Raw genomic sequence first — 24,549 nt, 5'->3', positions numbered from 1 at the left:
GTGGGGCAAGGATCGGACCTTTGCTGGGGATTGCCAGCGAAGCCTCAGCAGGTGGAAGCTCACCGGGTGCGCAGAGGCTCCTCAGGGCATCTGAGTGCCCGCCGGCCCCCGCGGGCGCTGCGCTCTGGCAGGCGGGGGAGCTGGCAGGTTGCCGTGTGCCTTCCTGAAATAACCGGTAGCAAGCATGCAAAAACTGAAGAGGTATGCAGTGCGTTTGTTCCAGTGTTTAGTTTTAACCAGCCTGTACTGGGTCAACAGACTTCGTTTACGGTGTCTTACCTGATTCTTCTGTTTTACAGTTTTGAGCTCTGACGGGTAATAAACGTGTGAAAAGTACATAGTGACCATGCTGCTTCTGTAGGTTTCATTAGCCTGATTAGGATCTTTCAGGCGCTCTGACAGAGCAGTCTTACCTGTTTGAACTGTTGGCTCAGACTATAATTAACACAGTTTCTTAGTCCTGTTGAACAGAAAGGAGCTTCGGAATTGAATTGTCCCGCTGCTCAGTCCCTGCAGTCATGCTGCATCTGGATTGTCCCCACGTGTCGCGTTGCCGGTACTGTAGAAATACCGAACAGCTCGTCACCGCGGTCTTTATTTTGAAGTGTCACAAGAGGGCGCTCACCTAAAGCTTACAAGTGCCCCACGGTGCACGTTTTCCCTTCTTTTTCCACTCCAACGTTTCCCCATAGTACTCCGGTACATACTATAAACATGACAAAGAATGCTCTGTGGATTAGAAGGATAGAGACAAAAGTGTTAGCGTGAGGAAAATGATCCAACTTACTTGCACGATTTAATTGCTAATAATTTTAATCCAGGTGGCTAATTGAGAGTATTAGCTAATCAGAATTAAAATTAATAGTTTCATAGCAATGATGGTGATGTGTATTTTGTTTAATTATGAGCCGTGGTAGTGTTTGAACTCTGCAGCACTGAAGATTGAGGCAATGTAAAGATTTTGTTGGATCAAGGCCTGTGAGCAAGTAACAGAATTCTCATTGCAGTAGAAGATAAAAACTAAGTTAACTGCATTTAGACATGCACTAGACTAGCAGGTGTAGAAGATTCTCTAAACCAGAAGAAATAACTCATTAGCTATTTCATTTTTTGGTTCATTCAATAGAAAGAACTTTCAAACTTTTTTTAAAACCCATGGATGGACTGGTTAACAGAGCATTACTGAAACAGCCACAATGCACTCATAACTAATACAGCTAAAGGAAGACGGGGTCTTCCTTAATGGTCTGCTGGGCAAAATGTCAGACTTCTCCCATTTTAGTCTGATTTTTTTGTTTGCTTCATGCAGGAATTAACATCTGTATAATTTTCTGTATGGAAAATAACATCCAGTCGCTGTAACCTTCATATACTTGTTTACTGGGCATAAAATGGCTATTCATCTGCAGTCACAGTTGACTGTTCATTTTTAATAGAAAGGAATGGAAACAGAAATGCAAGTGTGAACAGATTTTATCCAATGTTACAGATATTAGTAGTTACATAAGTAAACAACAATTTAATTCCAAAGTCCACTGGCTGACAGGTAACCTGAGACAAAACAAACACAAGTCAAACATTTCAGTAAGGTTTTATTTTCTCAGTAACCAAGCAAAGTAATTTTCTTTCTGTGTTCTGGGTTATGGACAAAATGAATCCTTGTATTATGGATAATTCTAGAATAATGAAAATTCAGTATGTGCAATTATTATTTTAGCTGAGCACTGGTTTGCTCTCAGTATAACCCAGAATCCCAGTTGTCTACAAGTACTTCATACGTGTATCTTTCTCCCATATTTCACCAAAATCTTTTTGAGTACTGCATTGAGGAAAACCCCTCCTGTACAGAGAGGTGTGGGAAGAGGGTATCCACATCAAAGTCTGATGCAGCATGTTGGGGTTATAGTGGTATTCTTTTTCTTGCAATTAATAACAAGGATGGTTGCGGGAACATGGAAATAACGTCAACGTATTCATAGTTTTCACATATATATTTTTAGGCTTTGTTTTGGAAATCACCGTGATGGTGTAGAATAATGCCTTTTGAAGTATGGGGAGGGAGAGCAGCTGGCTAGTGGACAGCGGTGGCCAGGAGACAAGCCTGTTCCAGAGGGACAAGTAAAGCCGGTGTCGGGGATGTTCTGTTAAGTGACTAACAGTGAAAAAAAAGACAAGTACGGAGGCCTTTGGCTGTGATTTCCCGGAAGAACGTTGAGCGGATCTGAGGCTGTCTTAAGCCATGTGCAGACTAACACCAGCTGACCGCAGCACCCGGTGCTGGACGAACACTCGCACCGGTAGATTTGGCCCCCGGCCGAGGTACCGCGGGAACCTCGCCGCACAGACTCCGCCGTGCCACGGATACGGCGCCGCCGTGGGGCACGAATTCCTTGCACACCGATGTGCTAGCCCCGTGACTGGTAGCCGGCCTGGAGATGAGGCGGGAGCCCCTCCCGACCCCGCCTCAGCCCGGCGTCGCCGGCTACTCACACGCGCGGCGGCTCGGGGGCGCCGCTGGGGCCGCGGCCCCTTTAAGGCAGGTAGCGGCGGGGGCGGGTACCGGGGCGCGCGCAGGCGCGGGGGCACGGCGGGCGCGGAGCCGGCTGCGGCGGCGGAGCGTGCAATGGGCTGCGGCCGAGGGGCCTGAGCCCGGCCGGCGGCGCCTCCCGCCGCGCTTGGGTCCCGGCCGCCCATGGCGGAGCCGGGTGCTGAGGAGCCCGATGAGCGGCTGCTGCTCCTCGCGGAGCCGGCGCCTCAGGCGGGGCCACCCTGGCGGGGGCCGCAAGGGGCGAAACCCGCCCCCGGCGGGGCTGTGAGGCTGTGTGGGGAGCTGGGGCCTGAGGAGGAGGACTCGGGTGAGGAGGACTCGGGGCCGGAGGGAGATGGAGAGGACGAGCCTCTCCTGCGGGCGTCGGGCCGCGGCCGCCGAGCGGGCGCCGCCTGGGACAAGGGGCCCAGCGCTGCCGCAGGTACGGCCCGGGGCCGCCGCCTCCGCCGGGCGGTGCTGACCGGGGGGGGCGGGCAGCGGCGCGGGCAGGTGGCTTGGCTGGCGGGGGAGAGGTGGCCCCTGCCCTGCCAGAGGGGCAGGGAACGTGCCTGTAGGGGCTGAGGTACCCGGTGCCGGCTCGAGGTGTCCCGTTCCCACAGAGAGCTCCTTCGGAGCGTTCCTCGGAAGGCGCGGGCGCGGGCGGTAATGGCTCGGCGTTGCAGTGCCGCGCCTTTCTGTGCGGGGCTGCCCGAACTCCTTTACACCTTCAAGAGTGTCTCCACTGTTACGTCTCCTTGTTCTCTGTCTTCTGTTCTGTTGGGCTTTGCTTTGTTTCTGTTATGGTTTTTGCAACTTTTGGCTTTACAAATTTTACAGACTGTGTTCTGTGGTGGGACCGGCTGCTGCTTCCTGCACGCTTGGCGAACGCTATCGAGTTTTCTATTTGCTTCCCCTATTCCAACAATTACTTGCTTGTGACCCCTATCTTTTCATCCTGTAAAAAAAGTTTTATTCTGTTTCTGTTCTTGGCTCCGGACATCTACTCGCTTCCTGGTACTGTCACCTGCATTAAGAGTTTTAGATGTGAACTCTTCTGCCCCATTTTTGGTTTCATAGAGAACTTGGCACTTTCCATGTTTTGAAACCCAGTCTTGAAGAGAGAAAGAAATGTGATGTGAAAATGCAGAAATGCAAGAACATAGTTATTGATTTGAAAGGAAGCGTAACCATGGCCGTTATCTACTTCTAAATATAAGGGCAAGACAATAAACTAAGCAATTGCTTATTTTTATTTTTTTTTCCTTTAGACTTTCAAGCATTCAGATTCTGTGCAACTTTGTAAACAGATGAGATGTACATCTAGGAGAGGTTTGCTGACATAAATCTGTGGACGTCTATCACTTAGTAGTGTTTGCTGTTGTAACTTTACCATAGGATTTCTTGCCAGAGACTGGTAAAAATGGTTTCTTTTGCGACAACAGCATATTAAAAACAAACAAAGCCCCCATCAATTTAAGCAATATAAGTTGTGCTAGTAACTTTTTTAGCAGCCCCATAGAGCTTTTGCTAGTGCGCTGTGTTTAACCATAAGAAAAAAAATTTTCTCATCTTTTAACCAATGGTCCCAAGCATAGACCAGACGTGTATCGCAAACGCACCCTTGAAGTGTTAGAGTTCTGTCTTGTTCCCATGAGACTTGAGGTGTCTTAATGAGACAGCGCTTCTAGCAAAACATAGCAGTTAATGCTTCAGAGCAGAGACTAGAGCTGTGGGTCTTGCACCAGAGTGCAATTAGCGTCGTGAATGCAGAGTACTACTTGGGATTTGCCCCAAGAGTATGTAAGAAAATCTCAGAACTCTGATTGCATCATCTCATCTCTTGCTCATGTTTCCTTGTTCTTACCTTTTGGTTTCAGGTGGAACATACGTGCAAGAGATGTTATTCATGCATGTTATTGCAATGTGGAGAGCGTTTTCAGAATGGAGTTACTTGTCAGAATATAAGACTATAGAAAAAGATGGAACTGGTTGAAAAGACGACCTTTAATTATGTTAATGTTAAAATAGTATAAAGCGAGTTTAGTATTGACGGAGTTCATACGTGTTAATCTTGCAAAGTGTAGTAGTTTAGCTTATGTCATGTTAATTTGATGGAAGAACAGATTGAGGTGATAGTATTTGTATCTTCTTCGGTGTGTCCTCACCATTCCACTATAGCGGCTTCACAGCATTAGGCCTTGTCCAAACTAATTTGGAAAAAGGGATTGGGCTTGGTAGGTAGACTATGTGTGCGCGTGAGAGCCCTGGTCTCCTGAGTGACAGTTTAATGAGAAGAGTAGTTTTCAAGAGCGGCTGCAAGAAAAATCTTGATTAGTTACAGCTGTAAGTTTGGAGACTGTACTGGGAGTAGGTTGCAACTATAACATGCATTCACAGCGGAAAACTTGGCTAAAATAATTTTCAGGGAAGAAACCAAGTCAGAAAATGCTGCCACATTCAGGAAATACTAGCTTCAATAAAAATGGCATATTTTCACATGGAGAATGTTGGTAAGCTGAAAGAAAACTTCTTAAAACTGCCAGTTTTGTTGTTTTCAGCCTATATGTTTTTGTACAGCCACGTCACTGTGGTAACAGAAGGCTTTCTAGTAGCACGGTAGCAATCATAACTTTTAAAAATTATTTTTCTCCTCCTTGAGCATGCAGGATAATGTGGTTTGTTTGGTTTAAATTTTTTTTTAATTGAATATATTTTTCCTGTAGATTATAATTTATGTTAGAATTTCCTCAAGACAGTGAGACTCTTACGGTTTTTAGATTCTGGAGTGAATGCACAGAAATTGAAAGTTGTCTTCTGCATAGATAACTTCAGTCCCTGTTATGGACAGTTCATCTGTAGGTCCTCTTCATCTGGAAGATCAACGTGCAGAGCAGCTTCATATGGATGTTGCATTTTCTTTGGTAACAGTATAATGCACAACACTGATTTTTGCATTTGCTGACAAAAATATATAGTAGACACAGCTCAGCTGTGTGATGTGACATTTCTCATGTAGAGATAGTTGAGGCTTGAATATGGAATAAGAACCACAGATTCAAAGTGACTTTTCCCATAAAAATAAATGTATTGTGGTTTTTTTGGTTTATTTCCCTAACTCGCTTAAGTACACGGTGACGAGGAAACTCTAGAACCCTTTCTCTTGGTTCTGAGACTCTATGAAATAAAATTCATTGATTGTCCCCGGCAGTCCCAATAAAAGCCTTAAAATAAACTGTAGTTTATTGCAGAAGTGTTGGCCATGTAGTCTAACAGATTCTGATCTAATGGGCTGTAGCTGATCATTAAGAATGAACTGTTACTAGTTTTTAAGGCTTCTCTTCATGTTATCAGCTTAATACTAAGGTTTTTGTGTGTTTTATGCTTTTTAAGTCTTTTCGATTTGGAAGCTGTATTATTTGTGGGTGGTTCATGCAAGCAAGTGGTAGTGTTCTAGAAAACTTCAGTGAATGTCGTATGCTACAGAAAGGTGTTCCAAAACGTCAAGAGCAATTTTTATTATTTATTTTTTTATTTGGCTATCCATAAACTGTTTAGGAGTATCTTTTTGGAATTAGTTCTGTCAGTTGTTGTTCCAGAAGTATGTATGTGTGTTATTTTAGCTTAAGTTTCTTCAAGTGCTGAAATGGGAACAAGGCGACTTTATCTGTAAATGCTTAATTTAGAATAATGCAACTGTTGCTTAATGCAGAAATGAGCCCTAGTGCACAGACCCATTAAAATGCACTTGATAAGAACATGGAATAATCCTAGCCCTAAAAGTAAGGTACGAACCCCTGCAGTTTCAAAACTTGCAAAGAAATAATTTGGAAGGGTTTAAAGGACGGTACAGGTATTAAATCTTGGCAACTTCTTTTTATCTGGCTAAATGTTTTTGGAGAGGCATAGAGTTTGCATAAATGCCTGCGTAGAGCTGATCTTTTGGTCAGTAGTAAAGAAATTCTGCAAGCAGTTGATAGTATTTAATATTGGAATGGTGATGGTATCCAGTACTTCACTGGGATATTAGTGCTGCTAATTGTTTTGTGAATTACTTTGTTGTGTTTTAGCAGATAACAAGCATGTTACCCAAGCTGGTAAATGAAGGGTATGATGCCATTCTAATAAGTTAGTGGGTAATGGACAGTTTACTTTCAGATAGCTTTCCCTGAAAAATACTACAAAAATCTTAATAAAAATGGTATGTAAAATCATTAGCACTTTTTTAATAGGTATGATTTTGAAGGTGTTTTTTTTTTCTTTATGGGCTTCCTTATATAAATAAAAATATTTGAAAAATGTAAGCACTTTGCAGTGGTAGTCTCGAATGAGTTGTTACAGATTTGGCTGATTTACCTTAAACAAAAGGTTGATTAGACATGGGTAAATCGGTGGGAAAACTTGCACTGATTTAATGGATCAGATTTTTTAGCCTGCTATTGAATGACCACAGCAGGAAAGGTTGTTAGCTTTTCAGTACGTTTACTTTTGTTGTTAATTTGTAGTACAAATTACACTTAAGATTGCCTGTTCTCTTATTTTTCAGGGCATACAGGACGTACTGCTGATATGAATATATTTTTAGATGATCCAGAATTTGCAGAAATTATTCTGAGAGCAGAACAAGCTATAGAGTGTGGAGTTTTTCCAGAAAGAATCTCTCAAGGATCCAGTGGAAGTTACTTTGCCAAGGATCCAAAAGGGGTGAGCATGTTACTGTGAAGTCAGAAGCACTATCAGCAATGAGTTTAACATGGAAATTTTAAAATTCTATTTAAATGGAAATCATCTAAATAAATTGTTTAATAATTTAGAGTATGCCAAAATCTGTGTTGAAAAAGCAGTGAGAGTAATACTTAGATTTCTAACTATGTCTTGCTAAGCCAAAATAACTATTATTTTTCTGTTGCAGTTTTACCATGTTTTGAATTATCTGCACCAAAGAAATGTGAAGAAAATAAAAATAACCTCTTTAACATGTGAAAAAGATTCAGGAATTCCTTTGTGCAGAATCTAACATCTTGTTCTTTGTATGTTTTAATTGATTTTTGACACAACTGAGCTTCTGATTTCGGTACTGCTTAAGTTTCTTTAGCCAAGCCTCCTATATTATCTCTTTTCTTTTTACGTAGTCTTTTATTTAGGTCATGTGTCCTTCCTCCTGCATGATTGGTAGATAGGCAAGAAGATCAGTATAAACAGATCTACCTTTTTACTTGCATTTGTCTGCTGAATCTTAACTTGAAGATTTGGTTTCCCCTCCCTTAATGGTAAATGGTACCTTGAATAGTGATCATCAAAGAGGTATCCTAAGATTACTTTGAGACAGAGAAGTAATGGTTACCTGAATCTTGCTTGAAAAGCAACATTTTGTTAGCATTACTTTATAAGAGAAAATTATGTTTCAGACATACTTTCACATTGTCAGTTGCTTTGCGGGATTCTTGCTGTTGTGTACAATGCTGCTTCAGATTTTCAAACTTTGAATTTCACCAGACTTATTTTGGCAGACTTCTTAGACTTCAGGTCATTTCCCTACTTCAGTAGTTTAATTCTTTGTAGGTATTCAAGTTATATGCTTATATGTACATGCTCAAACTTCAGATTGTTTTTAAATAGGTTATTTAGATTAGGATTATGTCTTATTTAATATGAAATAGGAAAAACATGAGAGTAATTGAATACTGGTTTAAATCAATACTTTTCAAAACATTCAATGCATGGCGTGTCTGAAGAGTAGTCTACAGTGTTATGCTAAATATGCTTTAAAGCTGGTTAAGTGGGTTTTTTGGTTTTTCCTAATGCTGTGCAGTCGAGATCTTTTATTCTTAGAAAGTTAGTTAGTAGAGGAATTTCTAGGAAAAAAAATCATGTTTGTGCTGGATTTCTGTATGTGCAAATTTGCACTTTTTTGGTGACTAGCAAATGCCTGGGAGACTGACTGTGCCCTGGGGCTAATAAGAGAGTACTTAACAGATCATTTTTGTAACCATAGTGTTTTGGATGGAGCGCCTTATTTCCTTGTTTTTTAGGTGGTGATCTTGTTGGTTTTACTAATGTTTTTCAGTGAAGTGTTAGTTCTGCTCCTAGGAGTGACTTGCCCTCCCCTTTCATGCAGGTCATTGATTTGAATGTAAATATTTTGCAGAAATGAAGATAAAAAACCCACCATTTTTTTTATGTGGGCCAGAAAAACTTCATTGCAAGATACGAAAGTATTTGCCAACATGGGATTCTGAGAATAATACCAAGTTCCTAGCTGACTTTCAATTTTGCTTTTATTCTTTGCGCTAAATTTAGAGCTTATCTAAATGTTACCCTTATTAAAGGTCTGGTAAAACTTAATTTTGTCACTAGTGCAACTCCCATTTTAGAATGGATTTCACATCCTGTTTGATGGTGTTGCGTCATTCAGACCAGTTTTGTGACTTGCTTGCTGCTGTTCTTCTTGAGTCATCTTCTCTTCCTTATGCTGGGGAAGAGCTTATTAAAGACATGCTAAGCCTTCTTACTGGTCAGCTTCTGAAGCGTTTACACAAGCTAATGCCAAGTTACAGGTAAATAACCAGTTTCCATTAGGTCATTTTATTTGCTGATTTGGGTCTGCCAGAAAGATAGAATTAAAATTGCCTAATTAAAATTAACTTTATATATTTATTGCCATAGTTGTGTACTGATAGGAAGCAGTTCAGTACTTAAGCAGCACTTGTTGGAGTGTTGAATATTTCTGTATTTGTTGTTCATTGTGTAACCAATAAAGTAAAAGACGTGACTCTTACAAACTGTTCTGCAGCATGTTTTTGACAGTTTAGCTGTTGGCAAGTTGATAATGCTAATGGAGTCAGTCTAGAAATTAGGTTTTAATTTGCAAAATTAAGACTGGCCTTGGTAGTTTTTCTACATATTGAGTTTTCTGGGACTACTGTGGTCCTCAACAGCAGTGGCTCTGTAAAATTGAGCAAGGTTCTGACTTCAGTGAAGCCTTGAAAACCCTATCTAGATTTGATAGTATAGCACAGTACGGTCCGGGCAAGTAATGAAATGAGCTAAGCTCCCTTTTAAAATGAGCAGTTTGTAGGAAGTATTACCAAAAGAGCAAATCAGAAAAGAGGTAACTAATGGTTTGGCATGTACTACCAAGTACACCATGACGTTTCTGGGAAATGAAAAGCTGCTAGCTTTGTTTTGAGCAGGTAAATATGTATGATTCCATAGGAAAAAATTAAATAACTTTTTAACAATTCTAAACCTAACATTAGAATTTTGACTAAACTAGTATACCAAGTAAATTCAGTCTCCAAAGTGTTGTGGTTTTAAAAAGATAAAAACAGTAAAGTGTTCAGAGAACATCCTGGCCTTTCACATTACGCTTACTATAAATATTCTATATGCAACCTTTTGTGTAGGTCTAAATTGAATTGTGTCCGTGGAGTTGCATAGAACTTCCTCATGATTTTGAACATAACCTTAGAATCACAGATGACAGCATATCAAAACCAAGAGAATTTTAGTCAGTTTTTTTCCTGCCCCTGTTGATAGGAACCTGATTTTATAGGATGAATGCAAATGGTGATATTTTGTAACCTATCTTTCCTGGTAGCTGATGGGAATGAATCAAAATAGATGGACAGGACAGGTGACGCTGCTCATGCCTGGTGTCTTGTGTAATCTGTTTACAGATTGAATGAAGTAAATTCTCTGTAGTTTGTCTTGGGCAGAGCAAGATTGTCTTGGACAATCTTGGACTAGTTAGGCTGTCTTGGACAAAGTGGGTGAAAATTCTTTAGAAGCTAGAGCAGCTAGTCAGGTCCTCTCCCTAGTCTAGTTGAATCAGCAGTTACTGAAGCAGAATGTTAGTTTCTGACTGCCAGCAAACTTGCTCATGACCTAAGAGTGTAAACCAGCTAGTGAGTCTTGGTGCAACAATAGGCAGTGTTTAGCTTAGAGGTACTCACTGGTTTTTTATAAGGATTTGGCGAAGTACTATTATGTGAAAATGGTTCTTAAGCAGTTGTTCTTAAATATATATTAGGTAATGATTTGATTTACTTACTGTAGTCCTGTGAGAAGGAATGAAGATACAGCATTTCTGCAGCATTTCACTTGAGCTATAAAACAGGCATTACATGGACTTTATGCACTAGGCTAAAGTTTATCATAGGCAATTGGAAGGTTATATATTTTAGTGTGGTGATAATCTTGTGGTTTGAGGTTAACAAATGTAGAAACATGTGTAGCAGGCACCTTGAGAAATCATCTAGTTAATGCCTGCACTGTGGAGCAGGATCGTTTTAACATGATTCTTGATGAATGTTTAACTAACCTGTTGTTAGTGGCATCCTGTTTTGGAGACTCCACAACTTGGCAGACTGTTCCAGTCTTGAGCCACTCTTAAAGTTCAAAAGGTTTTTTTTTCTTTGCAGCTTCTGTGCTGTGATTTAAGCCTGTCATTTCTTGGCTCCTTAACAGTAGATGTGTTGTTCCTTTTTTCTCTATAGCAACCTATTACCTAGTTCATTGGGCCCCATTTTCACTCAGGCTAAACTATCCTAGTTCATACAGTCTTTCATTATTCACATTTTTTGTGTTTTTCAAATTTCTCCAGTTTGTTAACAGATTTCTTGAAGCATGGTGTCCAAAATTTGACACAGTACTCTGAGTAATTTTAAGCTTTACTACATGTCTCCAATATAAATGATGGCTGATACTGTGAACCATTGTCAGCTTTGAGTTGAGGAATCTCCAGCAGTGGTAATCCGCACCACGTTTTGGAATTGCAAACTGCGGAATGCTTTGATCCATTCAAACTTAAAGCAATAGCTAAAATAGATACAAAAGAGAGAACCTGACATTTGATTATTAGCATTCTGTATGTTTGTTACTTTCCTGGAACCATTATGCCTGTCTGAAATATCTTGACAATGAGTTAATTGGTGGGCTGAAAACTATTTTTAAAACTACTTCTAAAACCTCCTTTTTTAAAAACCTTAGAATATAAAAAATCACCCTATATTCTAAAAAGCTGTGCTTTTTAGTTTTGAAAAACTAGTAAATGTTAGCTGGTTTCAATTTTTCTCTTACAAAGAGCTTGTTCTGAATTTGTACTACTTCTGCACAAGCATTTTTTGATAAATTTATTTGGAATACCATGTTTGTTTTATTATTTTGTCATCTAAAAAGAGCGACTGTAAAATGTGATGTATTATATCTAACCAATACTTCCAAATAACTGATTTACAAAATAATTTCAACTCAAAGTATTCATACTTCAATTTTGTATTATTTATCCTAGAAAATTATTGGAGTGTTCAAACCAAAATCTGAAGAGCCTTATGGACATCTAAATCCAAAATGGACCAAATATTTTCACAAAGTTTGTTGTCCTTGCTGCTTTGGCAGAGGCTGCCTCGTTCCAAATCAGGGATACCTCTCTGAAGCTGGTGCCTATCTTGTGGATGACAAGCTGGGGCTTGGAGTTGTACCTAAAACTAAGGTAAAAGTTTAAATACAGGAATTATTTAGTGCAAAAAAATGTATAGTGATGGATTTTTCAGTCTCTGGACTGTAGTTGTAGAGACATCCTTGTATATCATGAGTTATTCTCAAGTCATTTGTGAACTATTTCAGGTCCAAAGACACGGTAATTTGGTGTAGAAGTAGTGACGGTTATTTTTGTTTTAAAGGAGTAGTATGAGATCTGAATTGAATCTCTTCTTTGGAACCACTTCACTTCCTAGCATTTTCTGACATGTTTGTGCCTTATGTTTTGGTGAGATGCAAAAATTGCAAAAAGCAGCATATAAAGATTTCCTTTTTCTTTTGAGATACGTAAAAGAGCAGCTATTCCCCTTTTCATATAAAATTTGTCTGATAGAAGTACCTGATGTTTCCTTTTTGCTTTTTTTGACAACTGCGCATGAAATTTACTGTAACTTTATAATTGAAATAATGAGGAATTCTGAGCTGAGTTTTTAACTTTCTTATTTTAAGGTTGTCTGGCTTGTCAGTGAGACCTTTAATTACAGTGCAATAGATCGTGCTAAGTCAAGAGGAAAAAAATATGCTTTAGAGAAAGTGCCAAAAGTTGCTAAAAAATTTAATCGAATTGGACTACCTCCTAAGGTAAGATGAAAAATAAGCAATTTGTGTGTTTCCTGATTCTTACACAAAACTTTGGAGTAAAAAAAAAATAATCATAGTTTTCAACAGGATTTTTCTTCTACTGCTGAGATTACCTATCTATGAGTGACTGAAGTTTAATAAATATGACTGTTTCTGTGCAAAATCTATCCACTCTGTCCATACCTTCATTTTAACTACTTTAATAATCTTGCCACCTCTCATTTCAGTTTGGAGTTCAGCTTTCTGCTGGAGGAGTAACATGTTAAAATGCTGTGCATCTCTCACTGGTTTTTTTTCTTCTTGACTGTGTAGTACACTACGTTTCAGTGTCATGTTTTCACATTGTTTGGTTCTCCCCTGCAATATATCTCGTTCTTTCATTTTTTTAAAATGTCTCCCGCCCCCTTCCTTCCCCCCAATCTTTATTATTTTTTCCCCTTCTATTGGTTTTTATTCTTTTAGGTATGCTGTTACCTATTCATCATACCTTCCTTTAATCTTGCATGCACTATTCTACTGACTAATACCTTACATCTTTGTTGCCTAATGAGCTTTATTGTATCCCCAAAATATTGCCACAGTATTCTGTTCCTAAACAGCTTGGGTAACCCACTTGTGTCAGTTCCCAGGAATTTTGATCCATGTGACATACGTTATGCAAGCTTGTATCAGCATCGTTATTTCACATGCTGTGTGTTTATCCATGTCTCTGCACGTGTGCATCTATCTGCATTTTACTTCTCAAATATAAGTGCTACTTTGAATTTTAATCTTGTGCACCTCTCCTGTTGCCCATATGTATACAGTCTATGCTATCTGTAGTTTTCTTCCCTGGACTCTTGGGAAATGTTTAAGCCATTTTCATGCAGGAAGTGTTGGTCTTGAAAAAGTGGTTAATGCTGCTGTTCTCATCAGTGAAACATACAAGCTTTTCAGAGAGGAAGATTTTTTCCTCTGTAATTTTTTGTTGAGTTTCCTGTTAGCTATTGAACCAAGTGTTTCCAATGAAAAAGAGAAAAGATGTTTCTTTCTCTTTGTTTCAAATACTGCTTCTAATACGGAGTGTTCATATATGTTGAGCTCTCTGGCTACATTTTATTCCTGGTGAACTGGGTGGGTGCTTAAACAAATACTAAAAAAACCCCGTAACAAAACAAAGCAAAAAAACCCAACAGAAAAGCCCCTTATGATATGAGTATTAATTTTTTTTAGATTTTTAGGAATGGCAGAGAAACTACTTAGTAATCTTTTTTTTTTTTAATGTCATACTTCGTGTTCTGAACTTTGAAGGTATATAATCAGTTTTTCTGTTAATGTTAAGATTAGTTATGTGACCTATCCAAGTGCATTTTCCAAACGCAGTTTCTTTATGTTTTAGGTTGGCTCCTTCCAGCTGTTTGTTGAAGGATATAAGGAAGCTGACTACTGGCTCAGGAAGTTTGAAACTGATCCTTTACCTGAGAACACAAGGAAAGAATTTCAGTCACAGTTTGAAAGATTGGTTATCTTGGATTTTGTCATCAGAAATACAGGTATTTGTTAGTGTCTCTTGGTATCTATCTATTTTTGTGAGGCAGAAATGGTAAGCAGTGCTGGCTGAAAGCTGTTGCTGAAGGCTTCTAATGCATTTCAGATGCTTTTCTCACAATTTAAGGCCAGAATGTTGCATTTTAAACTTAAACGTTTACTCTGGATTCAACATTAAATAATGCAGTATGATAGAATCCAAACAACACTTTTTGGCTGTTACTTGGTCTTTTTAAGCAATGTAGGAATTCAAGAACAAATCTTTCATTATGCTTTAATTCTGTCAGTAGGCTATTAACTGTCTGTTTCCCCTGATTTAGATAAGGCCTGGTGGAGTTTCAGGAGCCATAAGAAAAGCGATGACTATCATTCCTTTTATGCTAAGCTGGAGGCAATAACAGCACAGTAACACCAAAATAGTTCATATTCATTTTGACTAGGCACTGAAATACAACTGTGATGTGTCTCAGTTCTTCTGCATTCTTGATTCTTTCACTCAGAAGCTGGGATTCTTCTGTTGATTATGTAGGTGATTTATTTCCTCAAGAATCTAAGGGCAGTTTTATATTTAAAATACTTTCTTTGCTGCTTTGTCAAAGTGGGTGTCTACTCTTCTTCAGACATACCAGCTCTAGTGCATTTTCCTTAAATTCACTTATTAGAAAGGAATCCAGCTGAAAATAAGTCACTCTAACCCATGGCTTTTTAGAAGTAAACTAAAGAAAAACATTTCATAGGAACGTAATGCTTTCTAGCTGCTACTGTGGTCTGTCACTTTATCAGATAGATCCTGGTGTTTCCAAACGATTACTGCGTCCTATGACATTCTTAAAATTGTAAGGAATATACTCAAAATACAAAACCTTATTACATGGATGATTTGACCTTCATCTAATATATCTAAACATGACAGAACATGAAAATCTTATGATGGATGTTTAACTCAACATAAGGGAGCAGATGACAGAAGGATTTACAGATCCATGCAATCATCTTCTATGTGAAAGACCTTATGAAAGACCTTATCGAAGCCTGAATTTTGCCTGAACAGTGCGGACATTTTCAGCTTCTGAAAGGCTCTTAGGCTTCTTTTCCCTCTTAATCTTTGAAGAGTTTTTCTCCATGCAGTCAAACATCACAGTATCTATAATTTTGGTGGGCCTTTCCCTTTCCCCATCAGCATTAGAACAAGCTTAAAAATGAAGTCACTGTGGTTGCTGCTGCTGGTATCCTTTTCCCCATGAAAAGTGTACACTATGGCCAATCTTTTTGCATGAAATGGATGAAAATTTTTTCTCTTAACTTTCTTGTTTGTTTTGCTGTATATTCAGCCAGTTGGGGAAACTAAAGCAGGAATACATAAAAGAATGCCTGGTAAATTTTTAGTCTTTTCAGTAAATCAGTTGCCTCATACATTTCAGTAAAGCTAAAATGCATGTATTGTGATGGAAGAACCTTTGTGAACAGTTTTGCCTGATGTCTTTTGGTAAATTCTCAATTTACAATATTAGTTGTTGTATATCACTTTAGATGATTTTTTTTTTTATAAATGACATATTGTGATATGCATTTTCCTGTTTAAAGACAGAGGTAACGATAACTGGTTAGTCAGGTATGAAAAACAAGATGATGGACTTGATCTATCAGATAAGGTAAGAAAACTGTACTGAGACATATTCTTTACATTTTTTTAGTTTTATAGTTTGGTCTTGGAGGGGGTTAAGTGCCCGGCTTTAACCCTGGTGCATGGTCTCAAGGAATATGATAACTGAAAATTATTCCAGGTGAAATGAATGGAAAAACTATTTGGATTAGGCTAGTCAGGATAAAACAGTGCTAGAATTTATTTGTATTGTTCTGTATTTTTTTTCTTTACCAGCTTGGGCTATAATAATAGTAAAACTGCCCACTGTTGCTCAAGCATGCTTCTTCAGCTATTTGTATGATGTGCTTGTTCTGTATTTGGGAGAAGGGCTCCTTTTTAATGGTGGCAGAGTAAGAATTATATCTGCTGGGGTTTATCTGTATACTCCTTTGTATTGAGCTGACTTCAAGCAGTGAAGCTAAAAAGTATATTATTCAGTATTTGTTAATGTATTTCGCTATTTTTGTTAAGCACATAAGTATCACTTAACTTTTAAATATTCCTTCCATAGGATAACCAGTGGACTGTAACTAAAGAATCTACTATTAAAATAGCTGCAATTGACAATGGTTTAGCATTTCCTTTTAAGCATCCTGATGAGTGGAGGGCATGTAAGTATCACATTCTTCAGTCATCTTCCTTTTGGAGGAGGAACTTCCAAATAAGTATTTTCTTTATTTGGGTTGTTAAGTATTAAGAAACTAAGAAATCATCAGTGTAGTCATATGTTTGGGTTTTGTTGTTTGGTTATTTTAAATAATATACTTTTCTTCAGAAAGTTAGCAACAAATTCCAGTTTTGCCATGGCATATGTGACTTAGTCCTCTTTCATATTTTTTTACCCATATACCTTTTAAGCAGTATTAATACATGGATATTCATAAGCATACTGCTGTATTTAAACTGACTGATGGTGGAACTGGAAAAAATTCACATGGCGCTTCTTGTGTGTTTTCTTGAAAAACATCTGAGTGCAAGGATATGTGAGTTGTCTCTCTTAATGGCCAAATTTCTATTTCAAAACAAAGGGTACTGTTGTAGGTGAACAAGTAGATGAGCTATTTGTTATTTTTACTTGTTCTCAGCTTTAGCTTACTTTGTAGAAGTTAAAGCTAGAGTGCTTCTGACCACATCTCTGACTACTTATAGTTTAGAGCAGGGGTCCTCAAACTTTTTAACCAGGGGGCTGGCGCGCGGATGCAGTGGCAGGCAGTTAACTGTGGCTGCTTGGTTTCCCCCCCCAGCCCCTGGTGGGGGGTGGGGTGGGAGGGTCTGTAAGTACCAGGGGCTGGATTGAGGACCCTGGGGGGCCGTATCCGGCCCGTGGGACTTAGTTTGAGGACCTCTGGTTTAGATGGAAGTGCCCAACAGGGTTTACAATTATTTCTGTGGGCTGTTAGCCAATCAAGTGATTATGGCAGTTAAGTGTGGGCTAGTTTTGCTGTTAAAAGGCTAGTTAATTACTCCACCCAGAGCTCTGCATATCTTGATAGTCAACAGTTACTGTCCTACATATCTCTTGGCTACAGTCACTTCTGCAGCTGTTCTAGAGACATGGCAATATTGCTTATTTTATAACATCTTTGACTTCAGCATCAACAGTAATAAACCTAGAATTCCACTGGGCAAGCGTGTGACAATTCTGTAAAGGTAAAACTTGTAGCGTAATGTTGAAAATGGCAGGCTCTTAATGGATAGAGCAAGTTTTCTTGATGAACAGAGCTGATGGGTCATCAAGGATAACCTCCTCAAAGCCAGAGAACAGCCTATCCAAAAGGCAGGGGGCTGGTGTAGCATGGAGATGAACAGGGAACTCCTGAGTGAACTGGAACACAGAAATTGAGTACATTAAAACCAAGCAAAACAAGATGGACTCCCCTGGAAAAACAGACTGTCCAAAAGTGCAAGAATGGAGTCTGGAAAGTCAAGGCATAGCTGGAGTAAAGCTAGCAGAGGGTATAAAGGGCAACAAGAAGGGGCTGAGTAAATTAGAAGTGAGAGTGGAACTGAAGAAAAGTGCAGCAAAGAGATAAAGGCACAAGGCATAAGAAAGAACAAGTTATTCAATGCTGACTTTGCCTCAGTTTTCACCTGTAAAACTTGCTCTCAGGCTCTTGGGTCTCAGAGCTCATAAGCAGGGCCTCTGGGAATGAATCATTACCCAAAGCAGAAGAAAGGAAATGGACATACAGAAGTTCATAGGTGTAGATGGAATGCGGAGTGCATTGGAAACACGATGGGAGCTGGGTGTTGTCGGTGTGAGGCAGTTTTCTCATCACTTGAAAGACTGCAGTAATGTGGGAGATGGCTGATGACTAGAAAAACAGTATTGCGTCCATCTTAAAGAAGGGCAAGATACAGGGTACAAGGTAAGCCTAACCTTAGTCCCTGTGCAGATCGTGGAATCAATCCCCCTGGAAGCCATGTTCAAGCACATGAAGAACAAGAACATGATGGGGAAGCCAGCATGGATTTACCAAGGACAAACTGCTTGACCGACTAGACAGCTTTTAATGATGACTGGCTCAGTAGATGAGGGGAGAGCAGTGAATACTGACTTTCCTTGACTCTGGTGAGGCCTTCTGTGTGGTTTCTCACAGTGTACTTGTAGTGAAATGTGACATATGAACTTGGCAAACAGACTGTGAGGTGGGTGGAAAACTGGCTGGACTGTCAGACTCTAATTGTGAGCAGTGTTAGGAAGCTCAGTGGGTGGCCTGCTACTAGTGACGTTCCTCAGTTCCTGCAACTGATACTGTTTGGTCTCTTGTTTTACATCTAGTAATACTAATGACTCCTACCATATTTCTTGAAAAAACTGTTTGATAGCAATTGTATGAAAAATCCAAAATGTTTTTCTCAACACGCTTAGAATAAGGCATTTTATTAAACTAAAAAATTTATTAAAAAGTAATGGTACTTTTTTGTTAACACTTCAGTATGAGTCAAACGTTTGAAAAATTTCTATTTGATTGCAGCCATTAATTTACTCCAAAGGAAACTGCATTACAAAACTAGAAGGCTTCTACTGTTGCTTACAGTGTTTAATTTACATACCTTTTTTACTTATTGCTTCAACTAGATATTTATTACTTAATATATTTTCAATGTTTGGAAAAAAGGTTAGTAGCTGTAAAGCTGCTTTTGTAACTGTAGCCAAGAGGTATACCAGGTGACAATGTTGTTAAAAATGGTGTTACTGAGAACTCCTAGTAGGCAGTGGAGTACTGATCAGTGGTAAGCACCTGCGAATTTCTTTTTTGCCTGTTGGTAATTTTAAGTGTACTGTTTTTCTGCTTTAGATCCCTTTCACTGGGCTTGGCTTCCTCAAGCAAAAGTTCCTTTCTCTCAGGAGACCAGAGACCTAGTTCTTCCTCGCATTTCTGATATGAACTTCGTACAGGATCTTTGTGAAGATCTTTATGAACTATTTAAGGTGAATCAAGTGCTTCTTTGAATTGAGCGTTACCAAAATAGCTAATACCTCTAATAGAACAGTTAGATGGTTTTTCTTTTTATGAATTTAACTTGGGTGTCATAATACTGCACTATTTTAGTTTTAGCACTGGTGTGGTAGAAAGGGTTTATATAGTTAAGAGGAAGCTGTGTCACTAATGTGGCTAATTGATTATGTGAAACATATATAGAAGGTAATCATGTTTTAAGATGAGCTGATTACTATCAATTAAAGCTAGTTAAATTCTGTAGCACAAATCTATGTTAAAAGTCCATTTAGCATACCTGTGGTATGTATACATGTAAAATAAATGGTAGTAACCTGAGGAAATCATGTATTTAATGTAACTTAAAGTACCTGCATACCTTTCATAAACTTAATTCTACATACCTACGTTGTGTGAAGCTGATTCTGAAATCTTGACCGTATTTAAAGTAAGTCAAATTTACTGTATTGACACATAAAGAAGTGTCCTTCTCCAAAACATTCCATAAATAATTGTCAGATGTTCAAGTGAAATAATCCAAATCATCAGGATGGAAAGAAATAGAAATTTTAAACTTTTAATGAAAATGCAGCTGTAATGTCAAAACTAGATCCTGAAACACATCTGCCATATTTGCATCTTTGACTCGGTTGTATTCAGAGTGACCCTTGGTTGTCTGTTAAACCCTGTGAAGTTAAGTATTTAATAAATCTGAAGGAGGAAGTGTTCTTTAGCCAGAGTAAAACTGAAAGACAGAGCAGTGTAACATCATGTGATGGTATTAAGCCTACCTACTAGTGTCCTGAAGTGGTATCCACTGACGTATTTCACTTTTATGATGTGGAACATCCTTCATTTTTACATATGTAAAAGTGCTGCAATAAATAGATATTTTTTTTTTGGTGTCATACTATGAGTATTTGAAGCTTTCAAAAACTGTGTTGCTAAATATGACTATGCATATTATGAAATTGATGAATTTGCATGCTAAATATGTAGCTAAAAATAAATGGGTCATTTTCTATAACAACTGTTCATTTTCTCCAATAAAGACTGATAAAGGATTTGATAAGGCTACTTTTGAAAACCAAATGTCTGTTATGAGGGGGCAGGTAAGACTGCTTTTTTATATTTTTATTTATGTATTTAATTTGTCATCACTTCTCAGCTGTTTTCTTAGAGCTACAAAACCTGACTGCTATTGCATTGAGACACTTGAATGTATTGTCATCTGAGAAGACCAAATTTCTTTCTAGAGTTTGTTCTTATTTGGATATAGATGGGACAGCAGAAAGTGTAAATTGATAATTTTTTTCACTTGTATAGATTTTCTTAATGTAATTGGGTTTTAATGTTTCTGTGGGGGATGGGGAGGACTTAATACCTATATATTTTTAGAAAGTATTTTAAAAGTGAAACACTGGAGAAGGATCATAAACTTGGATAGAAAACTTGGTTGGTGATTTTGTTATTAAAATAAATGAGACTTTATTTTGGAGGGTTAACTTGGTTATTGAAATGCCTCTCACAAGAAAGCAGTATTAGGTAATAACATTTCTTCATCCTAGCAAATGTCAGAACCATACTTGGAACGAATCCAGTCATTTTCGGATTAGAAATTTGATGAAAGTTGTGTTGGGTCTTTTCTAACACTGAAACGAGGGAGAAGGGTTTCTCCATCTTCTTGATGTTTTAAAATTTAAGACTGGTGTGATATACTGGAAACAAGCTTTAGCTAAGAACAAATTGTGTAGTTCATTGAAGGCATAAAATAGTGATTTGTGAAAATGTAAGGGAATTGGACTAGATAAATTAATAGTCCCATTTGCCCTGAATTTATTGCATGTGACTCCTCTGTGTTCATAAATTCAACATGGATAGTTTAAAGCTAGACATTCACAATTTGTAGAGTGGCTTAATCCAACCTTTTCTCTGTAGTTTCCTGTATCAAGAAGTATGTCGCACAAGACTGCAGCTCTGCTTACTCAAATATAATCCTAGTTAACATTAGTTACGTGTGGTGGCTAAAAGCCAGCAGACCTTAGTTATTACATTGGATTATAGGAGTTATTTTAGAAAGAACTTTCCTGAGAAGTTTGTGCAGTCACTGGAAGGTCACTTTTGAAGTATTCATCCATTTTACACTGTGTTAAGTAGCTTTTCTGTGATGAGACATTTGACTATAGGGAATCTGTTATTTAACAAAAAGATTAAGGAAATAACCCAGATCTATATAATTGAGAGAAGTCTTGCTAAGGTTGTCTAAATTAATTTCCTACTATAAAGGCTGCATCTGGTCCCTTTCTTCACACCTTTTTCCTTGAGGTGGATTTCAAACCTTTGAGGGTTTTGGTTTTGGGGTTTTTTGTTTAGTTGGGTTTTTTTAAAAAAACTCTAGCTATACAAGGATGTGTTTAGCTGTGGAAGACTAAGGTTTTTAGGTGTGGACTTGGGGAAGAAATACAGATAATGATTGATTCTCGGACATGACTGGAAATCAGCAAATGATGCCTTTTAGCACTGATTTTGGACTTGCTTTTGGTGTAAAAGCAAAGTATGTTACAAGGTTATTAAAGAAGAGTTGGATATCTAGATCACATAATAATGGATTTATTCAGTTAAGATGAATTTGCAGTATAGCCAAAACATCTATAAATCCTTTAAAATGAAAACTCTAAGAATTAGAAAATGAAGAATCTAGTTGGTGAACATAAGGAGTCTGAAGAGAAATATGTCTTGCAGGTAAGGGGCAAGATCTTTAAATCTGGGGTCCAAAAGTACTTAGAACCATAATTTTGTGCAGTGGGGGGAAAAAAATATTGGGAAGGGTTTCAAACCAAAGATAAACGATTCTGTCAAGAATATGGAGACTAAACAACCAGGTAACACAGATGTGTGAAGGATTGCCTTAGAACTTAGAAAATGTAAATGTCAAATGCAGTTGCTGCAAGAGCCAAATTACAGTAAACCATGCAAAAGACTACCTGTCAGGGTTCTTCAGTCATGAAAGTGCAGAATGAGCAGGGGATCATTAAGTCACACAAGGAAGAAAGGGGCATTGTGCAGGGGAGAAAAAGGCTTAATATTAAGGATAATGCAAGTGTGTCACCAGAACTGAATTGAGTACTTGCCTCAGTTTTCAGCAGGGTAACATTGAACGTGGGGTAAGTTATGAGGGCAGTTCATCAGCACTGAAGTTTTAGAAAGAAGATAACAGAATCCTGGGAGCTGAGGGTTAAATTTGGATCTTAGCACTGGGTTTGGTTTGGGTTAATAATACGGCTTCGTATCTTCTGATACGAAAATAATTTGTAGCTAAACTTCTGGCAGATCCTATGTTAAATACATGTTGATTGCTTTCCTGCAGGTTTCCTTCATTAAAGGTGCAATGCTCTTAAGAGATGTGCTAAATTTAAAATGGCGTTAGATTATTTTTTTTGTCTGTAACATTTTCCAAAAATTTGGAGAGGGTTGCATGAAATATTCAAGAAAAGAAGGGTAGTCAGAGAGCAGTAGGATGTCATAATTTAACCAAATAAATAAAAATACTTCTACTTGCAGTAGATCTATTTAAAAAGCATTTGATAGCACAGTCCTCTACAGAATTGGTTTAAGACGGGCATCTAAATTTGTAAGCTGGTTAGCCATGGATTTACTTGTGTGCCCTCACCTTACCTGCTCTTACTCTTTTAGATACTAAACCTTACTCAGGCGTTAAAGGATGAAAAAAGTCCCATTCAGCTTGTTCAGATGCCACGTGTGATTGTGGAGCGAAGTAGCACTGGAAGTCAGGGCCGAGTTGTTCATCTGAGTAATGCATTCACACAGACCTTTCATAGCAGGAAGCCTTTCTTTTCCTCCTGGTAGCATCAAAAATACATGGGAAGAGTAAGTTTTTCTTAACTTTAGAAAGCTACTTCTGTGTAAAGGCTCTGCAATAATGTACTTCTGCTGTATGCCAAGAGCTCTGACTGCCAACACCTCAGAACTTAAATTCTAAAGACTTAAGAAATGTATTTTGAATGTAATAAAGGTTTACAATTTTTGTGTCAAAATTGTGAATTCTTATGTCAGGGAACAAGAACTTGTCCATACTGTATTTTTATAGGCTAAATTAATGTATTCTGAATAAGGGAAGATACATGGTTTGCATATGCTGAGAAACTACTTTTGAATACAACAGGAATTCTTTTTGTTTAATATAAATGTGAAAACCTATACCCTATCAATTTCTTTTGATACGGTCATTAAAAAAACAAAGTGCAGAATGTTATCTTTGATTGTAAAAATGCTTTTCCTTGGAATTTTTCTTGTATTTTAAGCTACTTGAAAAATGCACTAAAAAAAACAAAACAGTTTGTCTTTGACAAACCAGTGATAGAAATGGAGAAGGGGAAAAAAATGCTCTAAGTAGGTTTTTTGCACGTGGGGACCAAAAACAGTTTAGTTGAATTATAGCAAAATTCAACACAAGTACACACAGTTCCTACTGTGACACAATAAACTGAGTGTACGTTTCAGAGGTTGAAATTTCACCTGTAGCTTTTAGAACTTGTGAATTTAAGCACACGTATGGAAAGTTGTGATATTTCTTGATAGAGCCATCACAATGAAAGAATTGCACCATGTTGTTACAGGTTTGTTTTGCCATTTGTTGTAATAATGTGTTCATCGGTAGTCACCGAAGTGATTCTGCACCGTTAATGACAGAAATGCTAACGTGTTCATCACAGAGCCAGTCTGCCTTCTAAATTTCTGTGTAAACACAGCTGTGTTTTTTTGGACCAGAACAGCCACGATAGGGCCGTAATACATGGAGCACAGAGCTGCTGTTGTGCCCTGGGCAAGGCCGTGCCCACCTTGCCATTAGCGTTTGTTTAAGTTACGGAGTTGAAGACTTGATGGTCATGTTTCTCGATCTGTGGCTTATGTAACATGGCAAATATTCTTATTTTAGTAATTTTCTGGACAGTTAGGAGGGGGAATGGGAGGAAAATTGCTGCTTTTCTGGAACCTTCAGTATTTCAGACACTACTCTATTTTGTAATTCTAAGCAATACTGCTGAACTCAAATAATAAAATGCTTGTATTTTACTTATTTTTGAGTAGATGTAAATATTAATGTAGCATGCCAGCAATTTACATGACTAACTGAAACGTTTAAGCCTTAAATGTAAAGCTCACTGTATGGTATGAAATAAGACTGACATGATCGCCTTTATAAGCTTCCCATGATTGTTTATCCAAACGGTTTATTAAAAAATTAAAGATAGTGTTTATGTACCGGA

The 24,549-nt window shown here is 38.3% G+C and overlaps 1 protein-coding gene across 4 annotated transcripts in view; it reads left to right on the top strand.

The window, feature by feature from the left end:
• Positions 1–24,549, top strand: part of PI4K2B (phosphatidylinositol 4-kinase type 2 beta) — a 25,127-nt gene extending 578 nt beyond the window's left edge. Inside the window, exons 1-10 of one of the 4 annotated variants that reach the window (XM_055798125.1) lie at positions 2,577–2,969; positions 7,071–7,228; positions 11,817–12,017; positions 12,515–12,646; positions 14,025–14,178; positions 15,758–15,825; positions 16,330–16,429; positions 19,121–19,254; positions 20,314–20,373; positions 22,955–24,549. In XM_055798125.1, the coding sequence (XP_055654100.1) occupies positions 2,693–2,969; positions 7,071–7,228; positions 11,817–12,017; positions 12,515–12,646; positions 14,025–14,178; positions 15,758–15,825; positions 16,330–16,429; positions 19,121–19,254; positions 20,314–20,373; positions 22,955–23,128 (1,458 nt within the window). In that variant the 5' untranslated portion in view covers positions 2,577–2,692 and the 3' untranslated portion in view covers positions 23,129–24,549. Of the gene's footprint in view, positions 1–2,575; positions 2,970–7,070; positions 7,229–11,816; positions 12,018–12,514; positions 12,647–14,024; positions 14,179–15,757; positions 15,826–16,329; positions 16,430–19,120; positions 19,255–20,313; positions 20,374–22,954 lie in introns of those variants that run through there. The other 3 variants (XM_055798127.1, XM_055798126.1, XM_055798128.1) reach the window with 3 other exon arrangements.

Source organism: Falco peregrinus, chromosome 2, assembly GCF_023634155.1.
Source record: "Falco peregrinus isolate bFalPer1 chromosome 2, bFalPer1.pri, whole genome shotgun sequence".
Lineage (NCBI taxonomy): Eukaryota > Metazoa > Chordata > Aves > Falconiformes > Falconidae > Falco > Falco peregrinus.
Note: the sequence above shows the minus strand (reverse complement) of the source record. Positions and strands in the feature narration are given on the sequence as shown.